This window comes from Hippopotamus amphibius, chromosome 1, assembly GCF_030028045.1.
Source record: "Hippopotamus amphibius kiboko isolate mHipAmp2 chromosome 1, mHipAmp2.hap2, whole genome shotgun sequence".
Lineage (NCBI taxonomy): Eukaryota > Metazoa > Chordata > Mammalia > Artiodactyla > Hippopotamidae > Hippopotamus > Hippopotamus amphibius.
In genome coordinates, this window is record NC_080186.1 from 37,437,316 (window position 1) to 37,463,538 (window position 26,223).

Genomic DNA, 26,223 nt, shown 5'->3' on the forward strand with positions numbered 1-26,223 from the left:
CTTAGGTTTAAATACAGGGTCTGCTACTAGCTGGATGAATTTCTGAATTCATTTTCCTTAACTTAAAAATGGGGATAAAACAATATCTAACTCACAGGAATAAACAAGTTAATAAATATAAAGCACTTCGAGCAACTGTCAGCCTCTGACACATTAAGAGTTATTACTGTTACTAAGTGCATACACTTAATCATAAAACAAAGATATGCAATCTGATGAAGTATGATTCAGAACTGTATGTTTTATCTTTAAGCATTTAAAAATGAATTATAAGCAGAAATGTGTCCCAGATTTGTCATTTCAAACTTATTATAATGGTTGAACAGGCTCTCCTCAGGCAAGCTACTAAACAGCCATTGATGAGAAAACTGGTAAGCTGAATTCATTCAAAATAAAAATGGCTTCCTAACACTCCACCACTAACAAATTTCAAAAGCTCTGATAACATACTATTCAGAATCAACTGAAAGAATACTTATATCCTTTTTGAGTACCCTGAAAAAAGATTAGAGTAAGGTCTCACCCAAGTTTATGCGTTCAGTAGTCAACAACAGCAAAACAAAGCAACTGACTTGTAATTTCTATAAAGCACTTTAAATGTTTGTCCTGTAAACCACCAAAATAACTTAAGAACAGCAGCAACAATAAATCCTAGAGGAATTGACAAAAGTAAACTTTTGTATTGAAAGAATGTAGAAAGGTAAACTGAAACTGACTCCCTAGGGAAGGAAGATGACACCTTATTTTACTATTAATTCCAAACTTCTCATTCACAATTAGCAATTTATTATTTTATCTTTTAGACAAACTGCAACTTGAAACTCAAGCATCTTCCCAAATACTGAAGTTAACTGTTTCTGGTTTCCATTCTGTCTTTTTGTTTTCAGTTAAACTTCTGGATCTAAAGGTTTTAAAAAAAAGGCAGCAAACAAAAAGACAGCCTTTTGTTTGAAAGGGCACAGGCAATCAGGCACTCCACATCTAAAATTTGTTTTCACTTGTTGTCTTACACTTTTCTAATAAATGTCCCAAAGTTAACAGCAACTCTGATTCTCTTTCAAGTATTACACATAAAAGACCTTAGAAAAGGCCAGCAATCGACCAAACTACAAATCTACGGCTACTGAAGAATACCCATCACTTTACTTTTGGAAGGGGTTTACACAGAATGTAACTTCTGTTACTAAACTAAAACATGAGCTACCATAAACTTTGTTTTTTCCAGGTAAGCAATAAATATCAAAGTTAAGAGCAAGTATTTCAACAAATATGGCAAACCAACCTCAGAGTGCAAACTTGGCTGATAAAATTAACACCACAGCACAATTTCAAAACTATAAGCAACTACCAAAAAAAAAAAAAAAAACCCAACAAAAAACCAAAACCAAAAACCGCACCCACTCTTATGTAAACTTTTGGAGTAAGCAAACTACTTTAGCCTCACCTTTGTTTTCACCTAGCAAAGACTCTTCAAGATAATACAACAACTTCAAGAAGATCAAAAGATCCAGCTGTTGTCCCCGTAGGAAAAACAACTAAGAATTTAAGACTCGTTAACGTATTTAAGTTACCAAGCTTGGGGCACTTCCCCAAGCTACAGCCATTTTAGATTCAGCCCTTCTATTGAATTTCACGGGGGTGGGGAGAGGTAGAGGTAAAGAAAAAATCCTCATTACAACACTTCAACACCGACCAGCCTTTTTTTTTTAACCAGGGACGGAGGGGTCGGTAGGTGCCGGATAGACAATCTAAATCAACGAAAACACCTCGCTACCAGGGGGAACCGGAACGCCGGGGGCAGGAGTGGGGGGGTTAAAGCTCTTCTTTTCCCCTCAGACACCCCACATTTGACTTACACGCTTTCTTCGTTTGATTTTTCCATCACTGGAAAACAAAAGCCTTTGGCTCTAATTTAAGGAGAAAGAAAAAGAAACCCGTAAACCAAGCTACTCAACCACCAACAAGCCGGAACGCCTGGAGAGGAGCCAGAGAGCCGCAGGTGAGCGTTCCGACCCGAAGACCAAAGTTGAAGTAGGAGCGCTCCGGCAGAGTCGCGGCGACGCTCGTGTGCAAAGCTCCACGCGCGGGGGAAGGTGCCCCGTCCGAACCACACGACCCGTGAGCTCTGCTCCCAGTCCCCGGACCGACCTACACCTAACCACCTGTGTGAGAGCCTCCTTCAACTTGTTTCAACAGTCGGCCCGTCAGGCACCGGGCGGAGCCCTGCTTCGGACCACTCAGGATCCCCTACCGCCCCGCTGTCCGGAACTCCCACTCACCGGGCAGCGGCGGGGCTACAGCTAGGGACCAGTCGCGGCGTCTGAGGGCGCGTCCCCAGCTTCCTGATCCGGCAGAGGTACAGAGCCCACAACCATAACAAAGCTCTTCCCAAAATGGCTGCCCGGCCCACACGGCCCAGGAGGGGCAGAGCGGGTGGAGGGGGAGGAGCGACGACCAGCCCGGCCCTCCCCCAATCTGACCCCGCCTCACACACGCCCACCCACTCGCACCGCCCACAAGGGCGCAGGCGCACGCGCATGAGCACGCGCATGAGCCCTGTTCGGGTGACCCCGCCGGCGCCCCAAACAGCCAACGTTTAGCCGCGTGAACGGCGGTTATTCCCTGCCCCGCCCCCAGCTCCCTCCACTGCGGCTCTTGGCGGCTCATGGTCGCCCCCGCCCCTCTGCAGAGCTGAACACTGCCTTTCCTCGCGCCGCCTCAGAGGCGGAGACCAGCTGGGCTTGGTACTCCCCTTCACATCCCCTCCCCCGACACTAGGGCCTGGGCGCGTGTGAATGAGTGGGTGGGTGTGTATGTGTGTACCCATTTTTCCCCTCCCCTTCATTCTGCACCCTCCCACACCACACCTCTCGGCAAGCACGCTTCTCCAAACTACCTCTACAAGGGCTAACAAACCGCTTTCGTAGGCGCGTGTGTTTTCCGACCCCTTCCCACCTTCGGCTCCTTCCTTCCTTCACGTGCGCGTGCCGTTAAGGCTCCAGCCACCAACGGGCCCCACGGCTGGGTTCTGGAGGCCTGCGCGGGTGGTTCCGACGCGCTACCCGCTGGGAGTAGTAGTTCCGCCCGACCGCTGGCGTCACGCCCCTGTCCCAGCGCTGGGCGGATCTCTGGCTGGAGCCTGCTCCTGTGCCAGGGCGGATAAGCTGTTTCTTCGGCCCAAAGTCTCATTGGATATCGCACAACGGAAAGGGGCGGCGCTGCCATGGCAGAGAAGGAAATAACAGTGAAAGCCTATCGCGACTAGGTGTTACTACTAGGAAGAATTCGCTGTGAGCCCATTCTGCACGGGAGGCTAAACCATGTGATGGCCGGCAACCAGGAAGCAAGACTATTTACAATCAGGAGGAATGGAGAAACTGGCTAGTGTTCCTATCTGTTTTCAGATAGACGCGCAAATTCCCTGATGGTATTACCTTTGATAGACTGTGAAATAGAGGCCCAGAGAAGGGAAGGGACTTGCTCAAGGTCACACAGCCCACAAATAAAAGTTAAAGCGGAGGGTGACAGGAGGAATAATCTAACTTCTGGGTCACCCTAAAAGCTCTTATCATCACACCGTTCATGGAAATGAAAGTCCTGTCCGTGTGCTGTTTATTTCTTAACGAAGTTTCTAGGTACCAGCAAAAAGAATGAAGTGGAAACAGTGTGTGTTTTTTCCTTAAATAGTATTAGTTTGGGACCTTAATGAGGCGTGAGATGTGCACCATCGATCCTAGAAACCCTGTTGTCATGCAAAGTAAAAAATGAGTTCTAGAGACAGCAAGCAATTTGGCCAAGTCATACTTGGCCTAGACTCCAAATCTCTCCTACCTTTCCTCCACCACCATCACTCTAAGATGGTTTCAATAGTTGCACTCTACCTTCCCGAACTCTGCGGGGCAGATTCTGCTGGCTGGGAAACCTGGAATATAAAGGCCGTTCAAGGACCGTACAGACTTCAAAAGTCGGCTTCCACTAGAAGTAGGATTTTAAAGATAACCCAAAACAGAAAGCCCCGGATAGGAACCAGTTAGCGCTGGTCAAGTCTGCACCCGGACTCATTTTCCCCCGGCTCTCAGGAAGTGGAGGGGCCTGTCTAACCTCACTTGCCGGAAATGGTGTTTCCACTGTAGCGAGCTATTCTTGAGGTTCGACTTTCCACATCACCGCGCGACGCCGGCAGGTGAGTAGCAGGGCTTTTGCCATAGGTGCAGGTTGGGGGAAGGGGGGCACCAAGGCTTCGGAGTAAATTGAAGCTGCGGGCACTGCTGGGCAAAGCTTCCCGGGGATCTTTGCGACCAGACTTCGTCCCCTTTTCTCCGATGTCGGCCCTAAGGCTTGCAGTTTGCAACTCTTTTATTTGGCGCGGTGGAAACATTGAGCGTCCTCACCCAAATTGAGCGGATTAACCCTTGGTTTTTGTCCTTAACCCCCTCACCAGTTGCCGTCCCCGGGCTTTAGGGTGTCACTTTTTCGCTTTAATACCCTTGAGTTGGAAAGCACATGTCACAGTGCATAGGGAGTTTGGAAGGTTGAGGGAGCGTTGAGCTTTTGAAATCCCTTACGAAGGTGATTTTGAACAAAGGTGAGTGTGTGGGCCCTGCAGATATCTGTGTCTGGGAGTCAGTAGATGGATGTGGGTGTCATCGAACATCAATTCAGAGACTCGGGATAACTTAACTTTCTACTTGCTTCTTTATATATAGAGAGAGAATGAAGACATTGACTGGCTGGTATACAGGATTTCTTGACCCAGTCCTAAGATCTGTAATTAAGAAATAAGTTCACTAAGTTTTTAAATTAAGCAGCAAGTGTACGTTTTAGAATTTTAGACACCTCATTCTTCTGGTTAAGAATGGGACTCATGTAAACATGACAGATCAGGATTCGTAATATTCTCACTTAGCCACTTACTGGTTGCTTACATTGTGTGAGGTGGGAATAATAGCTAGTATTGTTTGAGTGCCTACTTGGTATTAGGGACAGTTCTCAGCTTTCTACATGTATTAACTTATTTAATTTGTACAACGACCCTATGTAGTTATTATAAGCCTTACAGGTGAGTGAACTGCACCATAGCCAGGTTAAATAACTTGTCCAAAGTCACATAGTTAGTACCTGGTGGAGCCAGGATTCCAACCCAGATTGTTTGACTCCAGAGTCTGCACTCTAACTTAACAGGCTATTACTGTCTTTCAGCACCAAGTCGATAAGGTTATTATATTAACCTCATCAATAGTTACTTAGTTACAATGCCTGGTTCACAGCTAATTGTATTGATTGCTACTATCATTACTTTAAGCTATAAATTCCCAAGTCCCAAAATAGATAACTAAGGGCAAAAAAGAGAGAAGACAAGCTATGACTTTCAATTTTAAAGATAAGAAAGCTGGCACTTCAAGGAAGCAATTTACCTAAGGTTACACAGCTGGGAAATGATGGAGGCATTTGTAAAAATACAGATCTATTGTCTCTGTTACACCAAACAACAAAAGCTAAAAGAATGGTTCAGAGAAGAAAAGGATCTATTTATTTAATGTTATTGATTTTTTGAAAACATTAATTATTGTTTTCAAAGGAAATTGTTATATGGAAGAAATTCTCCTGAACAACTACTTTTTACAAATTATGTATAAAGTGAAGAAAATTAAACATCTTATTTCGTACACAGCAACATGCTTCTGATTCAGACTCTCCGCTTAGCTGTAAAAATACATTAATCAGAACTGCGTGGCATCTTCCTAATCAAGACTTTCAATGGGGCCCAGTATGCTTCACTTCATCCAGAAGTTTTCTCGAGCATCTTCAAAGGTTGGTTTATTCAGCAAATATTTGAGCACTACTTTCCAGGCATTGCTTAGCTGGGCAAAAGTGAAAAAGAAGACAAAAATCCTTATCCTCTTATATTCTGGTTGATTGGGGGAAGAGTAAAATACAAATAAGTGAAATTTAATATGTCAAAGTAGGTGCTCTGGAGAACTATAGAGCAGGGAAGGGGAATAGGGACAGTAGACTTAAAGATTGCATTTATAAATAGGGTGGTCAGAATTGGGGCAGTGAGCCACACAGGTACCTCAGGGAAGAACATTCTAGACAAAAAGGAAAAAAAAAAAGCCTCAAGATGGAATCATTCCTAGCATTTTGAGTAACCACCAAGATTCTTAAATACCTTTTATTTTTTTCTTTAATCCAACATTTTTTGAGTTCCTGTTGATCTGCTTAACTTTTGAAGTATGGAATCTACTCACTAAAGCACAGAATCATCAGGAAAGGTTGCTTTGGCCATGTACCATGAAAGGCACTGAGTATTTTTTTTTAAAGCAAATAAAAAAATATGGTCCTGGCTCTCAAGTCTACTAACAGACAAGTAAACACATGATTTTAATTCACAGTGAGAATTATGATGGAAGTGTGCATAGGGTACTTACTTATAGGAGGGTTAAATAAAATTAGAGAAAACTTCAAGCTGAATTCTGAAAGATAAGTTCCCTAGATAGAAAAATGGTAATCTAGAATTCTAGGCAGTGATATGTAGAAAGGCATGGAGCTATGAAAATTATGCAGTGTCTAAAGCTTAATTTTCTCTACATAAAATAGCATTCCCACAGTAATTAGTGCTGCTTCTTTTGCAATTTATGAATAGAAGAGGCAGTTCAGAATGCCCAAAACTAAAGACCTAGTCTTTACCTGTTCCTCCTTCAGATATTCTTTTCATGGGACAAGTTTAGTGGTAGGCCAAACCATATCACTGGTTTCTATTCAATAGTTTCTTTTGCATGTTGTATAGCTGTTTAATAGTCTTTGCCAGCAATAATAATATCACCCTGTACTCCACACTTTTAAGTTTGATGTGCTAATAGAAAGCAGGTGGTTTGTTTTTATATTGTTTCAGGTTGGGACTAAAACATTTGGTGATCTTTTTTAAATCTGTTTTTTGTCTTCTGGTTCTGTTTTCCATTATAGATGCTGAAGTACCCTTCCACAATCAGACTAGGAGCCAGCAGGAGAATAGAAACACTTTCTCTCAAGACATGTCTCCAGCAGAACTTTTCTCCTTTGTTTCCAAGGCCTTGGCTTTTCTCATCATTTCCAGTGTGTATGAGCAAGACACGATATTATCATACTTCCCCATGCAGCTTTAAGAAGAAGCAACAGCAAGCAGTACTTCCAGCCAGGCCACCACGAACCATCAGTTACCTGCCTAACAGCCCAAAGCCAGCATTATACATAACTCTGGCAGGACTAATCCCCTTCGTTGCTCCACCACTGGTCATGGTGATGACAAAGACTTATATTCCCATATTAGCTTTTACTCAGATGGCTTATGGAGCCAGTTTCCTATCTTTCTTAGGAGGGATCAGATGGGGTTTTGCTCTGCCAGAATGTAGTCCAGCCAAACCAGACTTCTTCAATTTAGCTAATAGTACAGCTCCTGTTGTGTTTTCATGGTTTGCGTTCTTTATTTCTGAAAGACTCAGTGAAGCTATAGTCACAGTAATAATAGGTTTGGGGATAGCATTACACACTGAACTTTTTCTCTTGCCACATTATCCCAGTTGGTTCAAAGCCCTGAGGATAGTAGTCACTTTAGTGGCCTTTGTTTCACTTGTAATCACTTTACTAGTTAAAGATTTTTATCCAGAGAAAGGACCCAAGAGACCTGGGCAAGTAGAATAAATATAACACTGCTCTGTAGATGACGTTAGCATGTTGGCTAGAAGCCCTGCAAGGTTGTATTTTGGCAGAACCTTTTTCCACCTCTCCTGTTTAGCTCTTTTCTCCCACCAATGGTGATTTATTCTTCACAAATTATTTTTTCATTTATAGAAATCACAGAGAAACAGCTTGAAAACCCCTAACAAGTCCTTTTCATGTTGTATTAGGTTATAGTTCTCATTTAGTCTTTTCATGAAGTACATAGTCATCCACTTAAAAATTTCAGTGTTTTGGGACTTCCTGGTGGTGCAGTGGTTAAGAATCTGCCTGCCAGTGCAGGGGACACGGGTTTGAGCCCTGGGCCAGGAAGATCCCACATGCCACGGAGCAATTAACCCAGTGAGCCACAAGAACTGAGCCCATGCGCTGCAACTACTGAAGCACACATGCCTAGAGCCCATGTTCTGCAACAAGAGAAACCACCTCAATTAGAAGCCTGTGCACCCCAACAAAGAGCAGCTCTTGCTCGCCAAGACTAGAGAAAAAGCCCACGCACAGCAATGAAGACCCAATGCAGCCCCCAAAGTTAAAAAAAAAAAAAAGTTTCAGTGTTTTAATTGTTTTGAAAAATGTAAATTAAAAAAAAAAAGATGAAAAACCCTTTGTGCTAGAGCTTTAGGATCATTGAAAACACACACACACATTCCCACCCTCAGAGGAAAACTTCATATCCATGAGCATCTGAAAACAGTAGGTGGCTCCAGTGTGCAGCTGCCCCTGGGAATTGCATTTCCAAGCTCATTTTACCTGGCATAACCTATTTATTTGAACTGAAAGGAACTGTGGCTCTAAAGTCAGTAGGGAGCAGTGTCGCAAGGGAAAGCTGTTCAAAGAAAAGCTAGACATATTTTCCAGGTTTTACCAGGATATTTGGCAGAGTATAGATGAAACTTATCTCCAAAAATAACACTAGCTGGTCAAAAATACTTAAAAGAATAAAGCCTTAACTATGTACAAACTAGGAAAAGTCAAGCTGGAGCCATCCTAATGTTCTATCTAGTTTTGCATGTCAACTCATACAGAAGAAAAAGCAACACCTTGGATTCTAACTTGAAAGACTTGAGATGCTTAGCCTCAAAAAAGGAAAAACATTTTAGATGCTGTAAGAATATAAATCAGGAAATGGTATCATCTGGTATATGTTACCTTTGTATACGTATTCAAATATTAGGCAACTTAAATTTCATAAGTAAATTATATACATATAATTTCCACCTTAATATTCTTGCTGTGGAAAGATCATAATCTAGAGTGGTAACTTGTTACACACCTGTTACGGGTTGGATTGTGTGTTCAAGCCCTAATCCACAGCATCTCAGAATGTGACCTTACTTGCAAATAGGATCTTTATAGAGGTAATAAGGTTAAAATGAGATTATAAGGGTAGGTTGTAATGTAATATTACTGGTGTTCTTATACCACAGGAAAGTTTAGAAATAAACACATATACAGAGAGAAAACCATGTGAACATGAAGATCTACATGCCAAGGAGAGAAGCCTTGAACAGATCCCTCCTTCTTAGCCCTCAGAAGGAACCAACTCTAGCAACATCTTGATTTCAGACTTTAGGCCTCCAAAACTGTGAGACAACAAATTCTGTTGTTTAAATTTCTGTGGAACTTTGTTAAAGCAGCCCTAGCAAACAAATATAACACTACAGAGCTAGAGCTTGTTCTGATCATTGAGAAGCTTACCAGTTAAAGCCTGTGGCTGAAATCACCACACAATCCTTTCTTAATGTAGAGAAAAGCTTACTACAGCCTATTAAAGGAAAGCAAGTTCATACTCTTCAAAAGATCCTTCTCAGATTGTTTCAGTGAGGAAAATTACTTCTCTGCTTCTCCTAAATTGCATGAGGACTACACAAACTTAAAACTTTTCTCTGATCTCAACCTTTCAGGATAGGGGCAAGTCATATTTTTAGGCTAACTGCCCACTTTTTTTTTTTGGTTGCGCCACATGGCATGCAGGATCTTAGTTCCCTGACCAGGGATGGAACCCATGCCCCCTGCAGTGGAAGCACCGACTCCTAACCACTGGACCGCCAGGACATTCTCTACAGTGTATGATTTTTAAGTACATTTGATTTTAAGTACATTGGACAGTATACTTAGAAGTGTACTGAATTGTTGAATATTTTGGAGGAAGATCACATTAATAGCTGCTCAGAAAAGAGAATTAACTGTAAAACTAAATGTGCAAGTCCCTAAAGTTGAAACACTAAAAATTGTGGGCATTCCAGTACAGTTTCATAATCTAAGAATGCTGCTAATAAACTAAGTTAATTAGTAATACAAGGAAAAGCAAAGAAATCAAGATACTTTATTAGTACATTCTTTTTAAAACAATCTGCCATTACCTAGGAAATAAGCATATTTACAATTACTTATTTTCAGGCATCGTCTGGACCTATTAAACCCAAACACTGATTGCCTTGACTACATTTCTGCCACAGCAGTACAAAATGCTTCCCTTCATAGTGCCATTTTAGGTTGGCACTAATGAAAATTAAATGATAGTAATATTTGTAAATCTCTTTTGAACCAGAATGCAGATTCTCTTTGACTAGAAATATTAAAGGCACATGAGTTACAGCTTAAATAGTTTACAAATTATCTTGATACTTCATTCTTTGACATTTTACAGATACCAACCAGGCGTTTGTGACCCTTCAGACTTTCAGGGTACCCCAAAGACTGGGACATAGAGCTTTCTGTCTGTGCTACATGAGCTTTTCTTAATATATGCATATGAATAAGTTATGTAGGAAAGTATCTTTGTAGGTCAATCCAGATATTTTGGATATGAGTGCTACCTGAGTCTTAAATGCTTACCAAAGGTTTTCTATCTAAATAAGCCGCTGATGCCTATAATATATCAAAGGACTTTCATAAAGAAAAGGGGAAGTCAGGGATGTACAAATTAAATCCTGGAACAGTTAGGTAAACCTAACTGTATAAGGCCTTTAATATATAGGGCTCCAACTGACTAGCAGAAATAACTTAAAAGTGATGATCGTGTACAGAAAGAATCTTCAGCTTGGAAATGGACAGAGAACAATTCTTTAGAATGCTTTGCAGGGAAAATGAGAAGTTTTGAGAAGCGGTTTTGGATAAAGAGGCCTTTCAACGTACACTTATGAGTTAGTGTCTATAAAAAGTTTTACAATTTTACAAAAGTACCTACAATTCAGTCTTCTCCAAGCCAGGCAGCAGCTTTGTACTAAGCTCATACTTAGGTTTGCCCAAGTATGAGTATGCTTCACAAAGCTTGATAATCTAATAAACTCCCTCTTCCCAAAGCTAAAAATATTTTTGGTGACTATTTAGAAAAAGGTGCATTCAACCTCCCGGGCTCTATCACCCATTACATCATTGTATTGCAATAAAAGACTGAAACTAAGAATCTCCTATTAATTCCTCACTTGCATTCCAGCATCAAGACAAAAATGTAAGTGAGCAAAAGCTTTTTTAATGCTGGTATCAACAGGCAAAGACTTATTTATATACATAGGTAGATATTTCCCACATGTCCCTCCCAGTATACCTGCTGCCAATAAAAAGTTTGGGACTAGTAAAAACTCCTGGAAAAAAAAGTAGCAAGTTGCTTCATTGGCTTCTCTCTTTAGGGTAAACTATGGCCATGGAAAATTGTGCTCTGGATTGAATCATGAATGTATAGACATCTTTAAACTGTCTCATTGATATTCCTACATCACATAACGATCACAGCTTGAATTGAACTGGAGAAGCAGCTAAAGGGGCTATTTGCCAAGAAGCTCCTAGCAAATCATTTTTACAAATAGGACTCTACTCCTAATTGGACAATTCTAGAGCATAAACAGCATATCTATTGGTAAGCTTGGCAAATTTGTGGGAACTCTTTATTAATTTAGGATATATTTCATATCACTTCTCACTCAAAAAAAAAAAGTCATTCTTTAGTCATTTATCTACCAAATTCACAGAAAACTCAACAGAATGAAAGGGTCCTATCACCAAATACAAGTGTGGTTTGCAAAAGGTGAGATCCTGTATTTTCAAAATGTTTCTTGTGCTTTCGCTTTCTATTTCATAGTACAGCAACACCTCCTTCACAACGACTGGTGATCATGTTACCAATTTCTGTCCAAGTATCTGAATGAGGATTATAAACTTCAACTGAGTCCAAGGTACCTGGGGCCAAGAAATCATGGCTGGAAGATCGACCTCCAGAAACATACAGAAGCCCATTGACTGCCACAACACACATGCCTGCTCTAGGCACTTTCATTGAGGCAACTTCAACCCACTTTTCCTGGATAAGAGAAAAAAATAAGTTAGCAGTGTCATAACATAGTAACAGAGAAAAGTGCTAAGAAATCAGATACTCAGGTTCTTTTTATTTTTTATCTTTATTTTTTAATATTTATTTAGGCTGCACTTGGTTTTAGTTGCGGCACACAGGGGTCTTTGTTGCAGCACACAGGATCTTTTAGTTGTGGCATGCGGGCTTCTTAGTTGTGGTATGCAGACTCTTAGTTGCGGCATGCAGACTCTTAGTTGCGGCATGCATGTGGATTAAAGTTCCCAGACCAGGGATCGAACCCAACCCCCTGCACTGGGAGCACCGAGTCTTACCCATTGGACCACCAGGAAAGTCCCTCTGGTTCTTTTTACATGTTTAAATTTCAAATTCATAATCCAGTTATAAAAGTATATAGAACGGCCTTCTCTGGTAGCACAGTGGTTAAGAATCCCGCCTGCCAATGCAGGGGACACGGGTTTGAGCCCTGGTGCAGGAAGATCCCACATGCCTCAGAGCTACTAAGCCCATGTACCACAACTACTGAGTCTGTGCTCTAGAGCCCGCAAACCACAACTACTGAGCCCACGTGCCACAACTATTGAAGCCCACGTGCCTAGAGCCCGTGCTCCACAAGATGCCACCACAATGAGAAGCCCGCCCAATGAGAAGCCAGCGCTACACAGCAAACTGTAGCCCCCACTTGCCACAACTAGAGAAAAGCCCATGTGCAGCAATGAACACCCAACAGAGCCAATAAATAAGTCAATTAAAAAAAAGAACTCATATCTCAGCAATAAAGACAAATAATCTATTTTAAAATGAACAAAATTAGATTTTTCTCCAAAGAAGGTATACAAATGACCAATAAGCACATAAAAGATGCTCAACCTAATTAACCATCAGAAAAATACAGTCAAAACCATGATGAGATACCAATTCATCAATTCACACCTACTAGGATAGCTATAACCAAAAAGATAAATAATAACAAGCATTGGATGTAGAGAAATTAGAACCCTCATATACTGCTTGTGGTTATGTAAGATAGTGTAGCCACTTTAGAAAACAACCTAGCAGTCCTCCAAAAGGTTAAACACAGAGTTACCATATGACCGAGCAATTCTAATCCTAGGTATATACCCAAGAGAAATGAAAACATTAAGTCCACACAAAAACATGTACACAAATGTTCATAGCAGCATTGTTCTTAATAGCCAAAACACTGAAACAACTCAAGTGTTTGGTATGTGAATTGCATCTCAATAAAAATAAATATAAAAATAAAAATCCTTTCTACTTAAAAAAAAGAAAAAAGTTTAAAAACCTTTAGGTTTTGAAGGTTTTAATAACCATAACCAGTTTAAAAACCATAAAATTCAATAAAACTAATCCATATTTCATAAAATAAGTTCCCTGAAACATTTTTCCCCCAAGATGTCTTACAAACAAAACCAAGGGTTGTGTGGTCAATTACATTTGAGAGACTTAGCATAAAGATTCATGAAGTACATTATTTAATAAATTGTGTAAAGAAGTCTTGTGGTAAAGAAACTTCTTTAACTCTGTTTAATCCAACTTTCCCAAGTATAATTGACCAGGGAAACTCATGTTACCTAATTCCTATTAACTGCAAAAAAAAAAAAAGTATTCTGTGGAAATTAATTTGGAAAAAATTCGCCTCACCTATAAGTCTATGGCATAAAACAGCTTGTACTTCCATTATTCCAGCACTTAACAACCTGTAATGAAATTGTTTGTCTATTTATTTCTCTATAGTCCCCCCTAGAATGCAGGCTTCTTAAGAGCTGGGGCCTTATAGATTTAGTTTGCCTTTGTTTCCTCAGGTCTATAAGTATTTGTGAATGAATAAATAGACTAATGAACAAATGTGTGATAGAACAGTGACTCAATGAAGATACAACCTACTCCTCCCTATTTTCTCTTCTTTTCCCTTCCTAGCATAATCATACCAACCTAGCAACTGAGGGCATGAGAGAATACTGGGGTGCCTATGTGGGCAGTGATAGCATGGGTAATATGCAGAGGTGGCAGTTGGAGAAGGTACAGTAGGGAGATTTGTTTCACTGAACAAATAAGTAAATATATTGAGAATAACAGGAACTAAGTTTTTAACTGATAGAGAAGGTATTTACAAACATGGAAATGGGGAAGGCCTGAAAGAATCTGAGGTGTACTAGGATTGGTGCTATCATTGTAAACTCACAAATATAGAAATAAATGAATGTGTGTGAATACACACACACACACATATATGTTTACTGTTTACATCTGTGTTTAGCTGTTTACTGAGAAAGCCTAGAAGCAGCAATATCCCAGTAGCAATGAGTACTCTAAGTGCCTAATCTTCATTTCTAAATACTGTCCTTCACTAGGAGGAACTGAAACTTCTTAGAGAAATGACTGATTCCAGGGCCAGATCAGAGAAGAATAAGCTTTCTTGTACTTGAAATATTTTATTATGCCAGACAGTAAAGAAATGCTCAATGAATGATGGAATCATGTTAAAAGGATGGAAACAGGAGGGATTTCTACTTTGAGTTATGATAGAGTAACTGCTACCAAACTTGCCCTCCTACCATAAAGACCTGGAAAACTTGATAACCTATATGAAATAAACTTCTCAGACAACAGGCAATGAAAAACTGTGATTCAGAAAAAGAAACAAACAATTTGAGCTACATGGTCGTCCAGGCTTTTTGCCTAGACGGCTTTCTGAACAGCAGTACAGGGAAGGGAATCCCAAGCAGAGCATGACAGTCAGCTGATTTAGGAGACAGAAACCAGAATTCAGAGAGGCTGATGCAGTTGAAATTTGCAAGGAAGAGTACCAGAGGACAGAGGTTCCCTTGAGTCTGGCTGAATATCCCTAATCTAAGCATGCATAAAATAAGACTCTATGAAAGAAAAGAAAAATAATAAAAAGTAAAAAATAAGAATAACAAAAAAGTAAAAAAAAAACATAATAAATAAAAGAAAAAAAGGAGGGGAGAAAAAAATGAGATTTCATGAGAACAGTGAAAGAACAACTAATGGGAGGATGTGACATAGTAAGATATACATTTGGTTTCTGATGCCAGTTCTTGACACAGAGCTCCTAAATCCCTTGGAATTTCCTGGGTGATAGGAATGTCTCCTCCCTAATAAGGCAACTGTTGGTAGGATCCTGTATAACCTCAGGATGGGAGCCTTTTACCAGAAAAATCTAGTCCAGATTAGAGGGTTGTAATGTTCAGTCCCATATCCTATCATCCAGGGAGGAGAGAGGGGCTGGAGGTTGAAATAATAAATGATCATGCCCATGTGATGAAACCTCCATAAAAATCCCTCAACTATGGGGTCTGGAGCACTTCTGGCTTGGTGACCACATCCACATGCCAGGAAAGTGATACCACAAACCCCAACAGGGCAGAAGCCAGTAATCAAGACTCTTCTGGATCTTGTCCTATGTACCTCTTTATCTGGCTATTCATTTGTATCCTTTATAATAATATAGAATATAAAAAGTACATATTCTGTTCTATTCTATTCTGTTATAGTCTATTATTCTGTATTTATAGTAATATATAATATTCTTTATAATAAACTGGTAATAGTTAAGTAAAGTGTTTCCCTGAGTTCTGTGAGCCATCATAGCAAATTATTGAACCTGAGGAAGGGATCATGGGAACTCTCAATTTATAACCAAGTCAGTGGTTAACCTGAGGACCTACTACTTGAGACTGGTGTCTAAAGTGAGGGGCAGTCTTGTGGGACTGAACCCTTAACCTGTGGGATAGCTAGTGTCAGAACTGAGTTGACTTGTAGGACACCCAGTTGGTGTCCAAAGAGAAATGGAGAAGAGCTTGGTGTGGAAAACTCACATATTTGGTGTCAAAATATCGTGAGCAAGGAAACAGTTTTCCTTTAGAGGAGTTGTAAGCTTAACAAGCTTAACAATTCTCAGAGCTCACACAAGGCTGGATGATATTCTGGTTTTGACCAGCCAAAATGAAGAGACCTTGTTGAACAGCTAGGACATACAGTAGAGAGTCAAGAAGGGCCATGCTTCAGTGGTAGGGCTAAACTATACCTAAAGGACCTAGACCTTCTAGACCATCCCTACAAAGCTTAAAGTCTAAAAAGAATCAATCTGACTTCCCTGGTGGTGCAGTGGTTGAGAATCCACCTGCCAATGAAGGGGACATGGGTTCAATCCCTGGTCTGGGAAGGTCCCACATGCTTTGGAGCAACTAAGCCCATGTGCTGTGACTACTGAAGGTCACACGCCCTAGAGGCCACATGCCACAGCTACTGAGCCCATGTGCTACAACTACTGAAGCCCATGTGCCTAGAGCCCATGTTCCACAACAAGAGAATCCACCACAATGAGAAGCCCGCACACCTCAATGAAGAGTAGCTCCCACTTGCCACAACTAGAAAAAGCCCGAGTGCAGCAGATAAAAAAAAAGAATCAGGGCTTCCTAGGTGGCGCAGTGGTTAAGAATCTGCCTGCCAATGCAGGGGACACGGGTTCGATTCCTGCTCCAGGAAGATCCCACACGCCGCGGAGCAACTAAGCCCGTGCACCACAACTATTGAGCCTGCACTTTAGAGCCCATGAGCCACAACTATTGAGCCCATGTGCTGCAACTACTGAAGTCCATGCGCCTAGAGCCCGTGCTCTGCAACAAGAGAAGCCACCGCAATGAGGAGCCCATGCACCACAATGAAGAGCAGCCCCCGCTTGCCGCAACTACAGAAAGCCTGTGAGCAGCAATGAAGACCTAACAAAGCCAAAAATAAAATAGCTAATTAAAAAAAAAAAAGTGAAGTGGTATGATATTATTTGAATGTAGAAGTAATACTTTAAAATACCTATTATATATCAATATACTGCAAACCCAAAAGCAATCACTAAGGAAAAAAAATTGAAGAGATAGTTAATTGGTCAAAAGAGATAAAACGGAATACTAAAACAATCAACATAAAGACAGAAAAGGGGAAGGGAATTTTCTGGTGGTCCAGTGGTTAAGACTCTGTGCTTCTACTGCAGGAGGTGCGAGTTCCATGTATTACAATCCCATGTGCCGCATGGTATGGCCAAAAAAAAAAAAAAAAGACAGAAAAGAGGAAAAAACAAGGATGGATTTGTGCAAATAAAAAAACAGCAAAAAGTCTAAAAACTAACCATATCTACAATTACATTATATATAAATAGTAAAAATTCTAAAGACCCCAATTGAAAGTCAGAGATTGTCAAATTGTAGGAAAAAACAGACGACAACTATGTGTTATCTTACAAGAGATATAGTTTTTAAAGACACAGATTCGAAGTAGAAGGAAAGAAAAAGATATGCAATGCAGATACTAATCAAAAGATAGCTTGGCTACATTAATATCAAACAAAGTAGACTTCAGAGCAAAGAATATTACCGGAGATAAAGAAAAACATTTCATGGCTATAAAAAGATCAATTCATCAAGAAGACATAATAATCAATGTATACACATTTAATAACAGAGATTCAAAATACATGAGGCAAAACCTGACAGGAATGAAATGAGAAACAAACAAATCCATAATTAAAAATACAGATTTCAACACTTCTTTCTTAGTAATAGATAAAACAATTGGGCAAATTAGAAAGACTAGGGAAGGGAATTCCCTGGCAGTCCAGTGGTTAGGACTTCGTGCTTCCATTGCAGGATCCATGGGTTCAATCCCTGGTCAGGGAACTAAGATCCCACAAACCACTGTGTGGAAAAGAAAGAAAGAAAAGGAAGGAAGGAAGGAAGGAAGGGAGGAAGGAAGGAAGAAAAGAAAAAAAGAAAGACTAGGGAAGACCTGAATGCTAACCAACTTGACTTAACTGACATTTATAGAATACTATTCTCAACAACAGCAGAATATAGGTTCTTTTCAGATGCACATGAAACATTTACCAAGACAGAATCATACAAAATATACTTTGATCACAATGGAATTATATTAAAGGAAAAACATAAAGATATCTGGAGAATCCCCAAATATTTGGAAATTAAATAAAATACTTATAACAACTCATTGGTCAAAGAAGAAATTATCAGGGAAATTAGAAGACATTTTGAGATAAATGCTAACTAAAATACACTATATCAAAATGTGTGGGATGCAGTTAAAGCACTGCTTGAAAATAATTTATAGCTTCAAAGGTTTATATTCTAGAAAAAGAAAGGTCTAAAAATCTATCATCTGAGTTTCTACTTTAAGAATCTAGAAAAAAAAGAGCAAATTGAACCCAAAACAAATAGAAGAAAGGAAAGAAACAGTAACAGAATGAAGTAAAAGATGGACAATCAATAGAAAAAAATCAGTGACACCGAAGTCGGTTCTTCAAAAAGAAAAAATAGAAGGGAAAAACCTACAAATGATATCATGAATGAAAGAATACACAACACTACAGGGCTTCCCTGGTGGCACAGTGGTAGAGAATCTGCCTGCCAATGCAGGGGACACAGGTTCCAATCCTGGGCCGGGAAGATCCCACATGCCTCGAAGAAACCAAGCCTGTGGGTCACAACTACTGAGCCTGTGCTCTAGAGCCCGAGAGCCACAACTATTGAGCCCACGTGCCACAACTACTGAAGCCTGAGAGCCTAGAGCCTATGCTCTGCAATGAGAGAAGCCACCTCAATGACACACCAGAACGAAGAGTAGCCCCCTCTCACCACAACTAGAGAAAGCCCATGCACAGCAACAAAGATCCAATGCAGCCAATAAAAAATAAATTTATTAAAAAAGAAAGAAAGAATACACAGCACTACAGATTTTACAGACACTAAAAGAATAACAGGATAGTAAAAAATTGAAATCATCCAACCTACCTCTTCAAAGGAATATTTTTCTACAGTATGAAGAGCATCTTGTGTCTCATTCCACCCTCCAATCGAATAGATGCAGTCATTGAGTGTTGCCACCCCGAGGTAGGCTCTTCTGGTCCCCATTGGAGGAAGCGGAGACCAACGCTTGGAAAGTGGATCATAAACTTCAAAAGAACGAAGCTCTATTCCTTCATTGCTGATGCCTCCAACTACATAAATTAAACCTAGAAATGGAGTATTTTTGCTCAGATGCTATAGAAAATAGGATACAAATAATTATAAAAACTAGTAACTGCGATTTAAGTTTGCTATCTGATACTATACTTAATGTAGGGCTTACAATATTCTTTCAAGAGAGGAAACTGACTTCTAATTTATCACAGCTCACATTCAAGTTACAAAGAATTAGGGGTATGAATTTAAAGTGGCATTGAATTTTCAGAGAACTTAATGATGCTATAACAAAACAATTTGTCAGACAAGGATTTCTGACCTTATTGTTTGCTTAATGATCTCAAGTTCCAGGTTCATTGGTACCATATATAGGTAAAAAAGGAAGGGGAGAAGGATTTTTCTCCCTTAAAAACTGTTATACACTTAAACTCTGACCCTCTTTGGTGACAACCTAACTGCTGCTCATATGGACATAAAATAGAGAACTGAATTTAAATTAGAATAGTTTATGGCTAGATTAAGTTATCAGATACAGTACAGTAGACTGTAATTAACAGAGTTCCTTATTACATTTAACTTGAAAATAACAGTTCTGACCATCAGCAATTATTTTTTTGAGTGCCTACTGTTGTTCCTAGAGTTCTAAAATGAGCAGTTGTAAGAAATGGCATTTCTTTACTTATTTGGCTGAACAGGGTCTTAGCTGCAGCACACAGGATCTTCGTTGCAGCATGTGGGATCTTTAGTTGCAGCATGTGGGACCTAGTTCCCTGTCCAGGGATCGAACCCAGGCCCCCTGCATTGGGAGTGCAGAGTTTTTCCCATTGGACCTCCAGGGAAGTCCCAAGGAATGGCATTTTAAGAAACATGAGTTAACGTTAGTGAACTTGGGTTCTAGCTCCAGCTTTGTTAGTAACGAACATGAGAAAAGACAACTCACAGACTCCTGATCTTCAGCTTCCTCATCTAAAAATAAAGGGGCTGAAATAGATAATCTCCAAGATGCCTCTCTAGCTGTATGACTTTAGATGGGAAGATACAAATAATAAATATAAAACAACTAGGGACTATATTAAACAACAGAACATAGTCTGCACCATGTAATTTGAGCATTGAGATGCTAGCAGAAATCTGAGAAAGTACTCAGAAGGCAGAAAGAACTTTAGCTGGGAACAGAGCAGGCTGAGTTGTCACATAACAATGGGCAGACTGCTTCCTACTTTACAGGTACACATAAATCTGTTTTCCAACTATGGACAGAGAATCAGGTTCTATTTGAGAGTGCTTATTAATTACCTCTCAGTATATAATAGACAACTAAAATAATGTCTGTATACCATTTTAATATGTACTACAACATTTTTCAGATCTGTGATAGCATTGTGTGTGCATTAAATCATAATGTACTCTATAAAAAAACACTGAAGAAGGCTATGACACTATGAAGATTGTTTTTGACAATCTCTCCCTACTTAGAAATACCTACTAAGGACTACAAGGGAGAGAAAACGACAATAATGGAGATGACAGTTCAAATGCTTATTTTTTTAATTAGGTATTTTAGTCACCTAATTAAAATCTGGAATTTTAATTACCTAATTAATATCTGGAATTAGCTATTAATATCTGGAATTCTTAATTCTAGCTTTGTTTATTTTGGAAAAAAATGACTAGTTTGGAAATACAGAAATAAAGATATAAGAAGCTTAGGGGGACTCGGCGGGGGGGGAGTCAAGGAAGGGAGGGAATACGGGGATATGTGTATAAAAACAGATGATTGAACTTGGTGTACCCCCCCCAAAAAAAAAAAAAAGATATAAGAAGTTTAAAAATATAAGAGATTAGAAGCAGAACTTCCACACTGTTAGTGTCAATTATTCAAAACTAACAGACATAAAATATACTTTTGTGAAAATAAAGCCTCAAGCTCAGTTTTTTAAAAAATATATTTTCAAGAAAAATTTTTATAAAGCAATTACCTTGCATTTCACAACACCCAAAGTAGTAGCGTGACACAGCCATGTTGCCAACTAATTCCCATTTATTTTCATCAGGATCAAATCGTTCAATGGTGTTCCCTATCTCAGCTCCAATCCAACCACCTGAAACCAAACAAAAAAATATTATTTCTGGAATAAAGGAATCTTATTTATGAAAAAAAATCACCTTAGAAAACATCTAATCTGACAACTTTATGTTGTGGATGATTATCATATGGACTGGAGAGGTTATCTGTCCAAGATCACATGAAAAGTTAGAATTTGGTTGTAAGTAGAACTTGGGTCTTTTAACCTCTGCCTAGGTTTCACAAGAGATTTTAAAAAACAAAACCAAACCAAAAACTTCAATCTATTGCATAGGAAGTATGGTGCTTTGCAGAACTACTCTTTGAAACAACTTCTGCGTATTCAGAATGGTTATCCTAATAATGAGATTTAACTGGAGAGCTAAAACGCTCCACTAGACATCTTATCTATATTTTATCTCCATCTCCTTCAAAGAACTCCATACTTGACAATATTTCCCAAGTAATATAATTTTGAGAATAAGAATTTTAAAGCTAAAAAGGAAACAAGTTTCTTATGGGAGGGAAGGAAAACTTCTAAAGTAAGCAGAATTTGATTAAGAATTTAAATAATATTAGATATCCTTAAATTGGAGAGTACAATTACCCAAAGCATAGATAGCCCCATAACACACACACACTCCCAAGCCACAGCGGGGGTGATTCATTGAAGCTACAGTTGTCCACTGTTTGGTAACTGGATCATAGCATTCAGTACAGTCAAAAATCATTGAATCCTTTTCACCTGAGTTAAATAAAAGAGACATGAGAAGATTTAGTAATATTAATAGCCTAGAACCACAATACAATATTCAGCAGCATTCTAAGTCGTCAGAAATTCAACCATTGTCTGATTTTATACTATTCATTAAAATTTATTTGCCCACAAAGTGTTATTTTGAATCCATAGTACTGTCATTTATTAAAGTCCACTTAATGAAGCAAAGTGGGCTATTATCTATTTCTAACTCTACTGCCCAAAATTTCATGTAATTTTTGAGGATATAACTTGCATTTTAATAGTTCTATATTTTCATAGTTTAGATAGCTGACTCTGCTACAATTGGAGGTTTTTTTTTTAAGATGTATTTTATTTATTTATTATTTATTTGGCTGCGTTGGATCTTCATTGCTGCATACGGGTTTTCTCTAGTTGTGGCTAGTGGGGCTACTCTTCATTGTGGTGTGCGGGCTTCTCAGTGTGGTGGCTTCTCTTGTTGCGGAGCACTGGCTCTAGGAACACAAGCTTTATTAGTTGCAGCATGTGGGCTCAGTAGTTGTGGCTCTTGGGCTTTAGAGCACAGGCTCAGCAGTTGTGGCACACAGGCTTAGCCGCTCTGTGGCATGTGGGATCTTCCCGGCCCAGGGCTCAAACCCGTGTCCCCTGCATTGGCAGGCAGATTCTTAAACGACTGCACTACCAGGGGAGCCCATAATTTGAGTTTCAATGCAATGCTTATCTAGCAACAAACAGAAAATGAAAAAAAATTTTTAAATACCACTTGAAATAGAATTTTAAAATATACTGGGACTTCCCTGGTGGCATGGTGGTTAAGAATCTGCCTACCAATGCAGGGGACACAGGTTTGATCCTGATCCCTGGGCTGGGAAGATCCCACATGCCACGGAGCAACTAAGCCCGTGTGCCACAACTACTGAACCTGTGCTCTACAGCCCCCGAGCCATAACTATTGAGCCCACATGCTACAACTACTGAAGCCTGCATGCCTAGAGCCCACACTCCACAAGAGAAGTTTAGAACCCGTGCTCCGCAAAAAGAGAAGCCACCGCAATGAGAAGCCAGTGCACTGCCATGAAGAGTAGCCCCCCGCTCACCGCAACTAGAGAAAGCCCACGCAGCAACGAAGACCCAATACAGCCAACAAATAAATAAATAAATTTATTTATTTATTTTTTTAATTTATTAAAAAATAAAAATAAAATAAAATATACTATACCTAGGAGTAAACCTAATCAAAGATTATATGACCTTTATAGATATAATTTATAAATTTTATTTAGATAAAATTTTAAATTAAGGGATATTTAAATAAATGAAGAGATGTATCATGTTGATGAGTTACAAGTGTCAGTCTAAAGATGCTTATTCCTGAAATGATTTATAGATTTAACGAAATCTCAATTTAAAAAAAAAACCCTTTTTTTTTGTTTTATTTTAATTGTATTTAAATACACATGACATAAAACCTACCATGTAAACCATTTTTAAGAATACAGTTCAGGGACTTCCCTGGTGGAGCAGTGGTTAAGAATCCATTTGTCAAAGCAGGGGACATGGGTTCAATCCCCGGTCCAGGAAGATCCCACATGCCTTGGAGCAACTAAACCTATACATCACAACTACTGAGCTTGCGCTCTAGAGCCCACGAGTCACAACTACTGAGCCCACGTGCTGCAACTACTGAAGCCTGAGTGTCTAGAGCCAGTGCTCCACAACAAGAGAAGCCACTACACTGAAAAGCCTAAACACTGCAACAAAGAGTAGCGACCGCTCGCCACAACTAGAGAAAGCGTGGGCACAGCAACAAAGACCCAACGTAGCCAAATAAATAAATAAATAATTTTTAAAAAAGACTATTAAAAAAAAGAATACAGTTCAGTGATGTTAAACATATTCACATTGTTGTACAGCCGTCACAACCATTCATTCCCATAATTCTTTTCATCTTGTAAAACTGAAACTCTATACCTATTAAATAACAACTCCCCATTCCCTCCTCCCCCAGTCCCTGGCAACCACTATTATACTTTCTGTCTTTTTGGTTTTGACTACTTCAAGTATCTCATATAGGTGGAATCACACATTATTTTTAAAAACAGATTTGATAAACTAATTCTAAATTTTTTTTTTAAATTTTTTTGGGGGTACACCAGGTTCAATCATCTGTTTTTATACACATATCCCCATATTCCCTCCCTTCCTTGACTCCCCCACCCGAGTCCCCCCCACCCTCCCTGCCCCAGTCCTCTAAGGCATCTTCCATCCTCGAGTTGGACTCCCTTTGTTATACAACAACTTCCCACTGACTATTTTACAGTTGGTAATTTTATACAGAAGTATAAAAGGCCTAGGAGAGCCATGGACTCCCAAAAAAAGAAATAAGGAGAGAGAAAATGCCCTTTTAAATAAGCCTATCAGACTTAAAATAGAGCTATAATAATTAAGATAGGAATAGACAAAGAGACCAATGGAATAAAAAGAAAATTCTAGAAACAGATCCACCCATATGTGATTACTTGGTTTATGACATAGTTTGCATGCAGAGCAGCAGTGAAACAAAAATGCTGGAAATGGGTTATATATACAAGGAAAAAGAATGAAACTGGTTCCTTACTAATACTATCCGTAAAAATTCAATTACAGGTGAACTATAGACATAAATGTAAATGGCAAAACTATTAAATGTTAGAAAACAATAAAGGTATATATCCTCATGACTTTCGAGTAGATAAGGATTTCTTTAAAAAGATACAGGAGGGGCTTCCCTGGTGGCACAGTGGTTAAGAATCCGCCTGCTAATGCAGGAAACACGGGTTCCAGCCCTGGGCCGGGAAGACCCCACATGCCACAGAGCAACTAAGCCTGTGTGCCACAACTGCTGACTGAGCCTGTGCTCTAGAGCCTGTGAGCCACAACTACTGAGCCCGAATGCCACAACTACTGAAGCCCACACGCCTACAGCCTGTGCTCCGCAACAAGAGAAGCCACCACACTGAGAAGCCCGCGCACCACAACAAAGAGTAGCTGCCACTCTCCGCAACTAGAGAAAGGCTGCATGCAGCAATGAAGACCCAGCACAGCCAATAAATAAGTTTATTAAAAAAAAAAAAAGATACAAGAAATATTAACCATAAAGGGAAAAAAATAACAGAATTGGCTACATTAAATTAAAAACATTCATTTATCAAAAGATACCATAAAGAGTAAAAGATGAAGCAGAAGAGTAGGAAAAGATATTTTCAGCACATATAATTTTATGAGGGCCTAGAATCCTGAATGTATACAAAACTCTTACTGTGCAGAAAAGAGTTAACATAGCAGGCTTAAAACTGCGTATCCTTAGAAAGGCCTGCTTGCAAGGTTGACCCTTGCCTGGAGTCTGGGAACATGGCTAGTAAACAGTTCCCTACACGCACATAAAATTTTCCCTAAATGATGAGTGGCTTTTTGCTGTGGTGAAAATGATTTGGAATTAGTGGTAATCGTTGCACAATTTTGTGAATATACTAAAAACCACTGAACTGTACACTCTTAATGGTGAATTTTATGATATGTGAATTATATCTTAATTTTAAAATATAACACTTAGAATATTAACCCAGATATGAATGTATCTAGAAGGAAATAAAACAAACTATTGACTGTGATTATCTCTGGGTGGTAGATTATAGTATGGGTGATTTTTATTTTCTTTTTCATATGCCTCAGTTTTAGCAAAATTTTCTACAGCAAACTTGAATTACTTTGATAAAAAATTATTTAATAACTATATATTAAGTAATACATTAAGATAGTAATGTTGATAGTATTAATAATAGCTAATAAAGTCACAGCAGCTTTAAAGGGCTCCCATTTGCACTTCTGTGGTATCAGGAAAGGGGATACATATATATGTAAGTGTCACACAGGACACTGTGACACTAGGTGAAACAGGAGAGTTCACACAATGCAATTGCCAAAATGTACACAAAAAGAACTATCAGAGTTCTAGCCAAAGATTATATAGTCTTATAATCTTTATACTGACAGAAGGTTTTTGCTCAAAACTCTTAACTCCTTTGTTAGGATTTTCAGATGCAATGACATTTACTGATTTAATAAACAGGTTTTGAGTGATGATTATGTTCCCTCCAAAAGATAAAAATAAAATATTCCCTATATCTCTCTCATTTTAAATTGACAGTATCATAGTTGGAAAATAATAAGACTTTTGATATACATCTTTCAGTATTTTAGAATGACCCACAGAAATAAAGCAAAAAAATTGGCTGTAAGGGTTAGAGATGATCTACATAGGCTAGTTGCTATAAAGACAAATTATTCAGAAGTAAATATTGATATCAAAAGTGTTAGCATTTATTTCTCTTTAGATCCCTCT

At 39.2% G+C, this 26,223-nt stretch overlaps 3 protein-coding genes across 12 annotated transcripts in view; 1 reads left to right on the forward strand and 2 right to left on the reverse strand.

The window, feature by feature from the left end:
- GPBP1L1 (GC-rich promoter binding protein 1 like 1) overlaps nucleotides 1-3,071 on the reverse strand; it is a 58,061-nt gene extending 54,990 nt beyond the window's left edge. Inside the window, exon 1 of one of the 7 annotated variants that reach the window (XM_057709387.1) lies at nucleotides 2,956-3,071. The gene's annotated coding sequence lies outside the window, so the exon portion shown is untranslated. Of the gene's footprint in view, nucleotides 1-1,856; nucleotides 2,105-2,148; nucleotides 2,417-2,896 lie in introns of those variants that run through there. The other 6 variants (XM_057709378.1, XM_057709413.1, XM_057709370.1 and 3 more) reach the window with 6 other exon arrangements.
- A 1,018-nt stretch (nucleotides 3,072-4,089) lies between these two features.
- Nucleotides 4,090-10,055, forward strand: TMEM69 (transmembrane protein 69). Of its 2 annotated transcripts, none has more exons than XM_057709492.1 (3): nucleotides 4,090-4,183; nucleotides 5,672-5,811; nucleotides 6,964-10,055. In XM_057709492.1, exons 2-3 carry the CDS (start codon nucleotides 5,758-5,760, stop codon nucleotides 7,675-7,677), a joined length of 768 nt encoding a protein of 255 aa, XP_057565475.1. In that variant the 5' UTR covers nucleotides 4,090-4,183; nucleotides 5,672-5,757; the 3' UTR covers nucleotides 7,678-10,055. The 2 variants fall into 2 exon arrangements, with proteins under 2 accessions (XP_057565475.1, XP_057565466.1); XM_057709483.1 differs by having other exon boundaries at nucleotides 4,130-4,183; nucleotides 5,579-5,811.
- The window catches only part of IPP (intracisternal A particle-promoted polypeptide), a 35,639-nt gene continuing 19,442 nt past the window's right edge, over nucleotides 10,027-26,223 (reverse strand). Inside the window, exons 6-9 of one of the 3 annotated variants that reach the window (XM_057709449.1) lie at nucleotides 21,711-21,848; nucleotides 21,018-21,140; nucleotides 18,868-19,088; nucleotides 10,027-12,013 (exon numbers count right to left, since the gene is read on the reverse strand). In XM_057709449.1, coding sequence (XP_057565432.1) covers nucleotides 11,789-12,013; nucleotides 18,868-19,088; nucleotides 21,018-21,140; nucleotides 21,711-21,848 — 707 coding nt within the window. In that variant the 3' untranslated portion in view covers nucleotides 10,027-11,788. The remainder of the gene's footprint in view (nucleotides 12,014-18,867; nucleotides 19,089-21,017; nucleotides 21,141-21,710; nucleotides 21,849-26,223) is intronic. The other 2 variants (XM_057709459.1, XM_057709468.1) reach the window with 2 other exon arrangements.

Excerpts from the sequence above, each read along its gene's own strand:
- TMEM69 (XM_057709492.1), top strand. The coding sequence starts at position 5,758 with ATGGGGCCCAGTATGCTTCACTTCATCCAGAAGTTTTCTCGAGCATCT. Across the intron at positions 5,812-6,963 it reads TTTCTCGAGCATCTTCAAAG|ATGCTGAAGTACCCTTCCAC; the intron begins GTTGGTTTATTC and ends TTTCCATTATAG.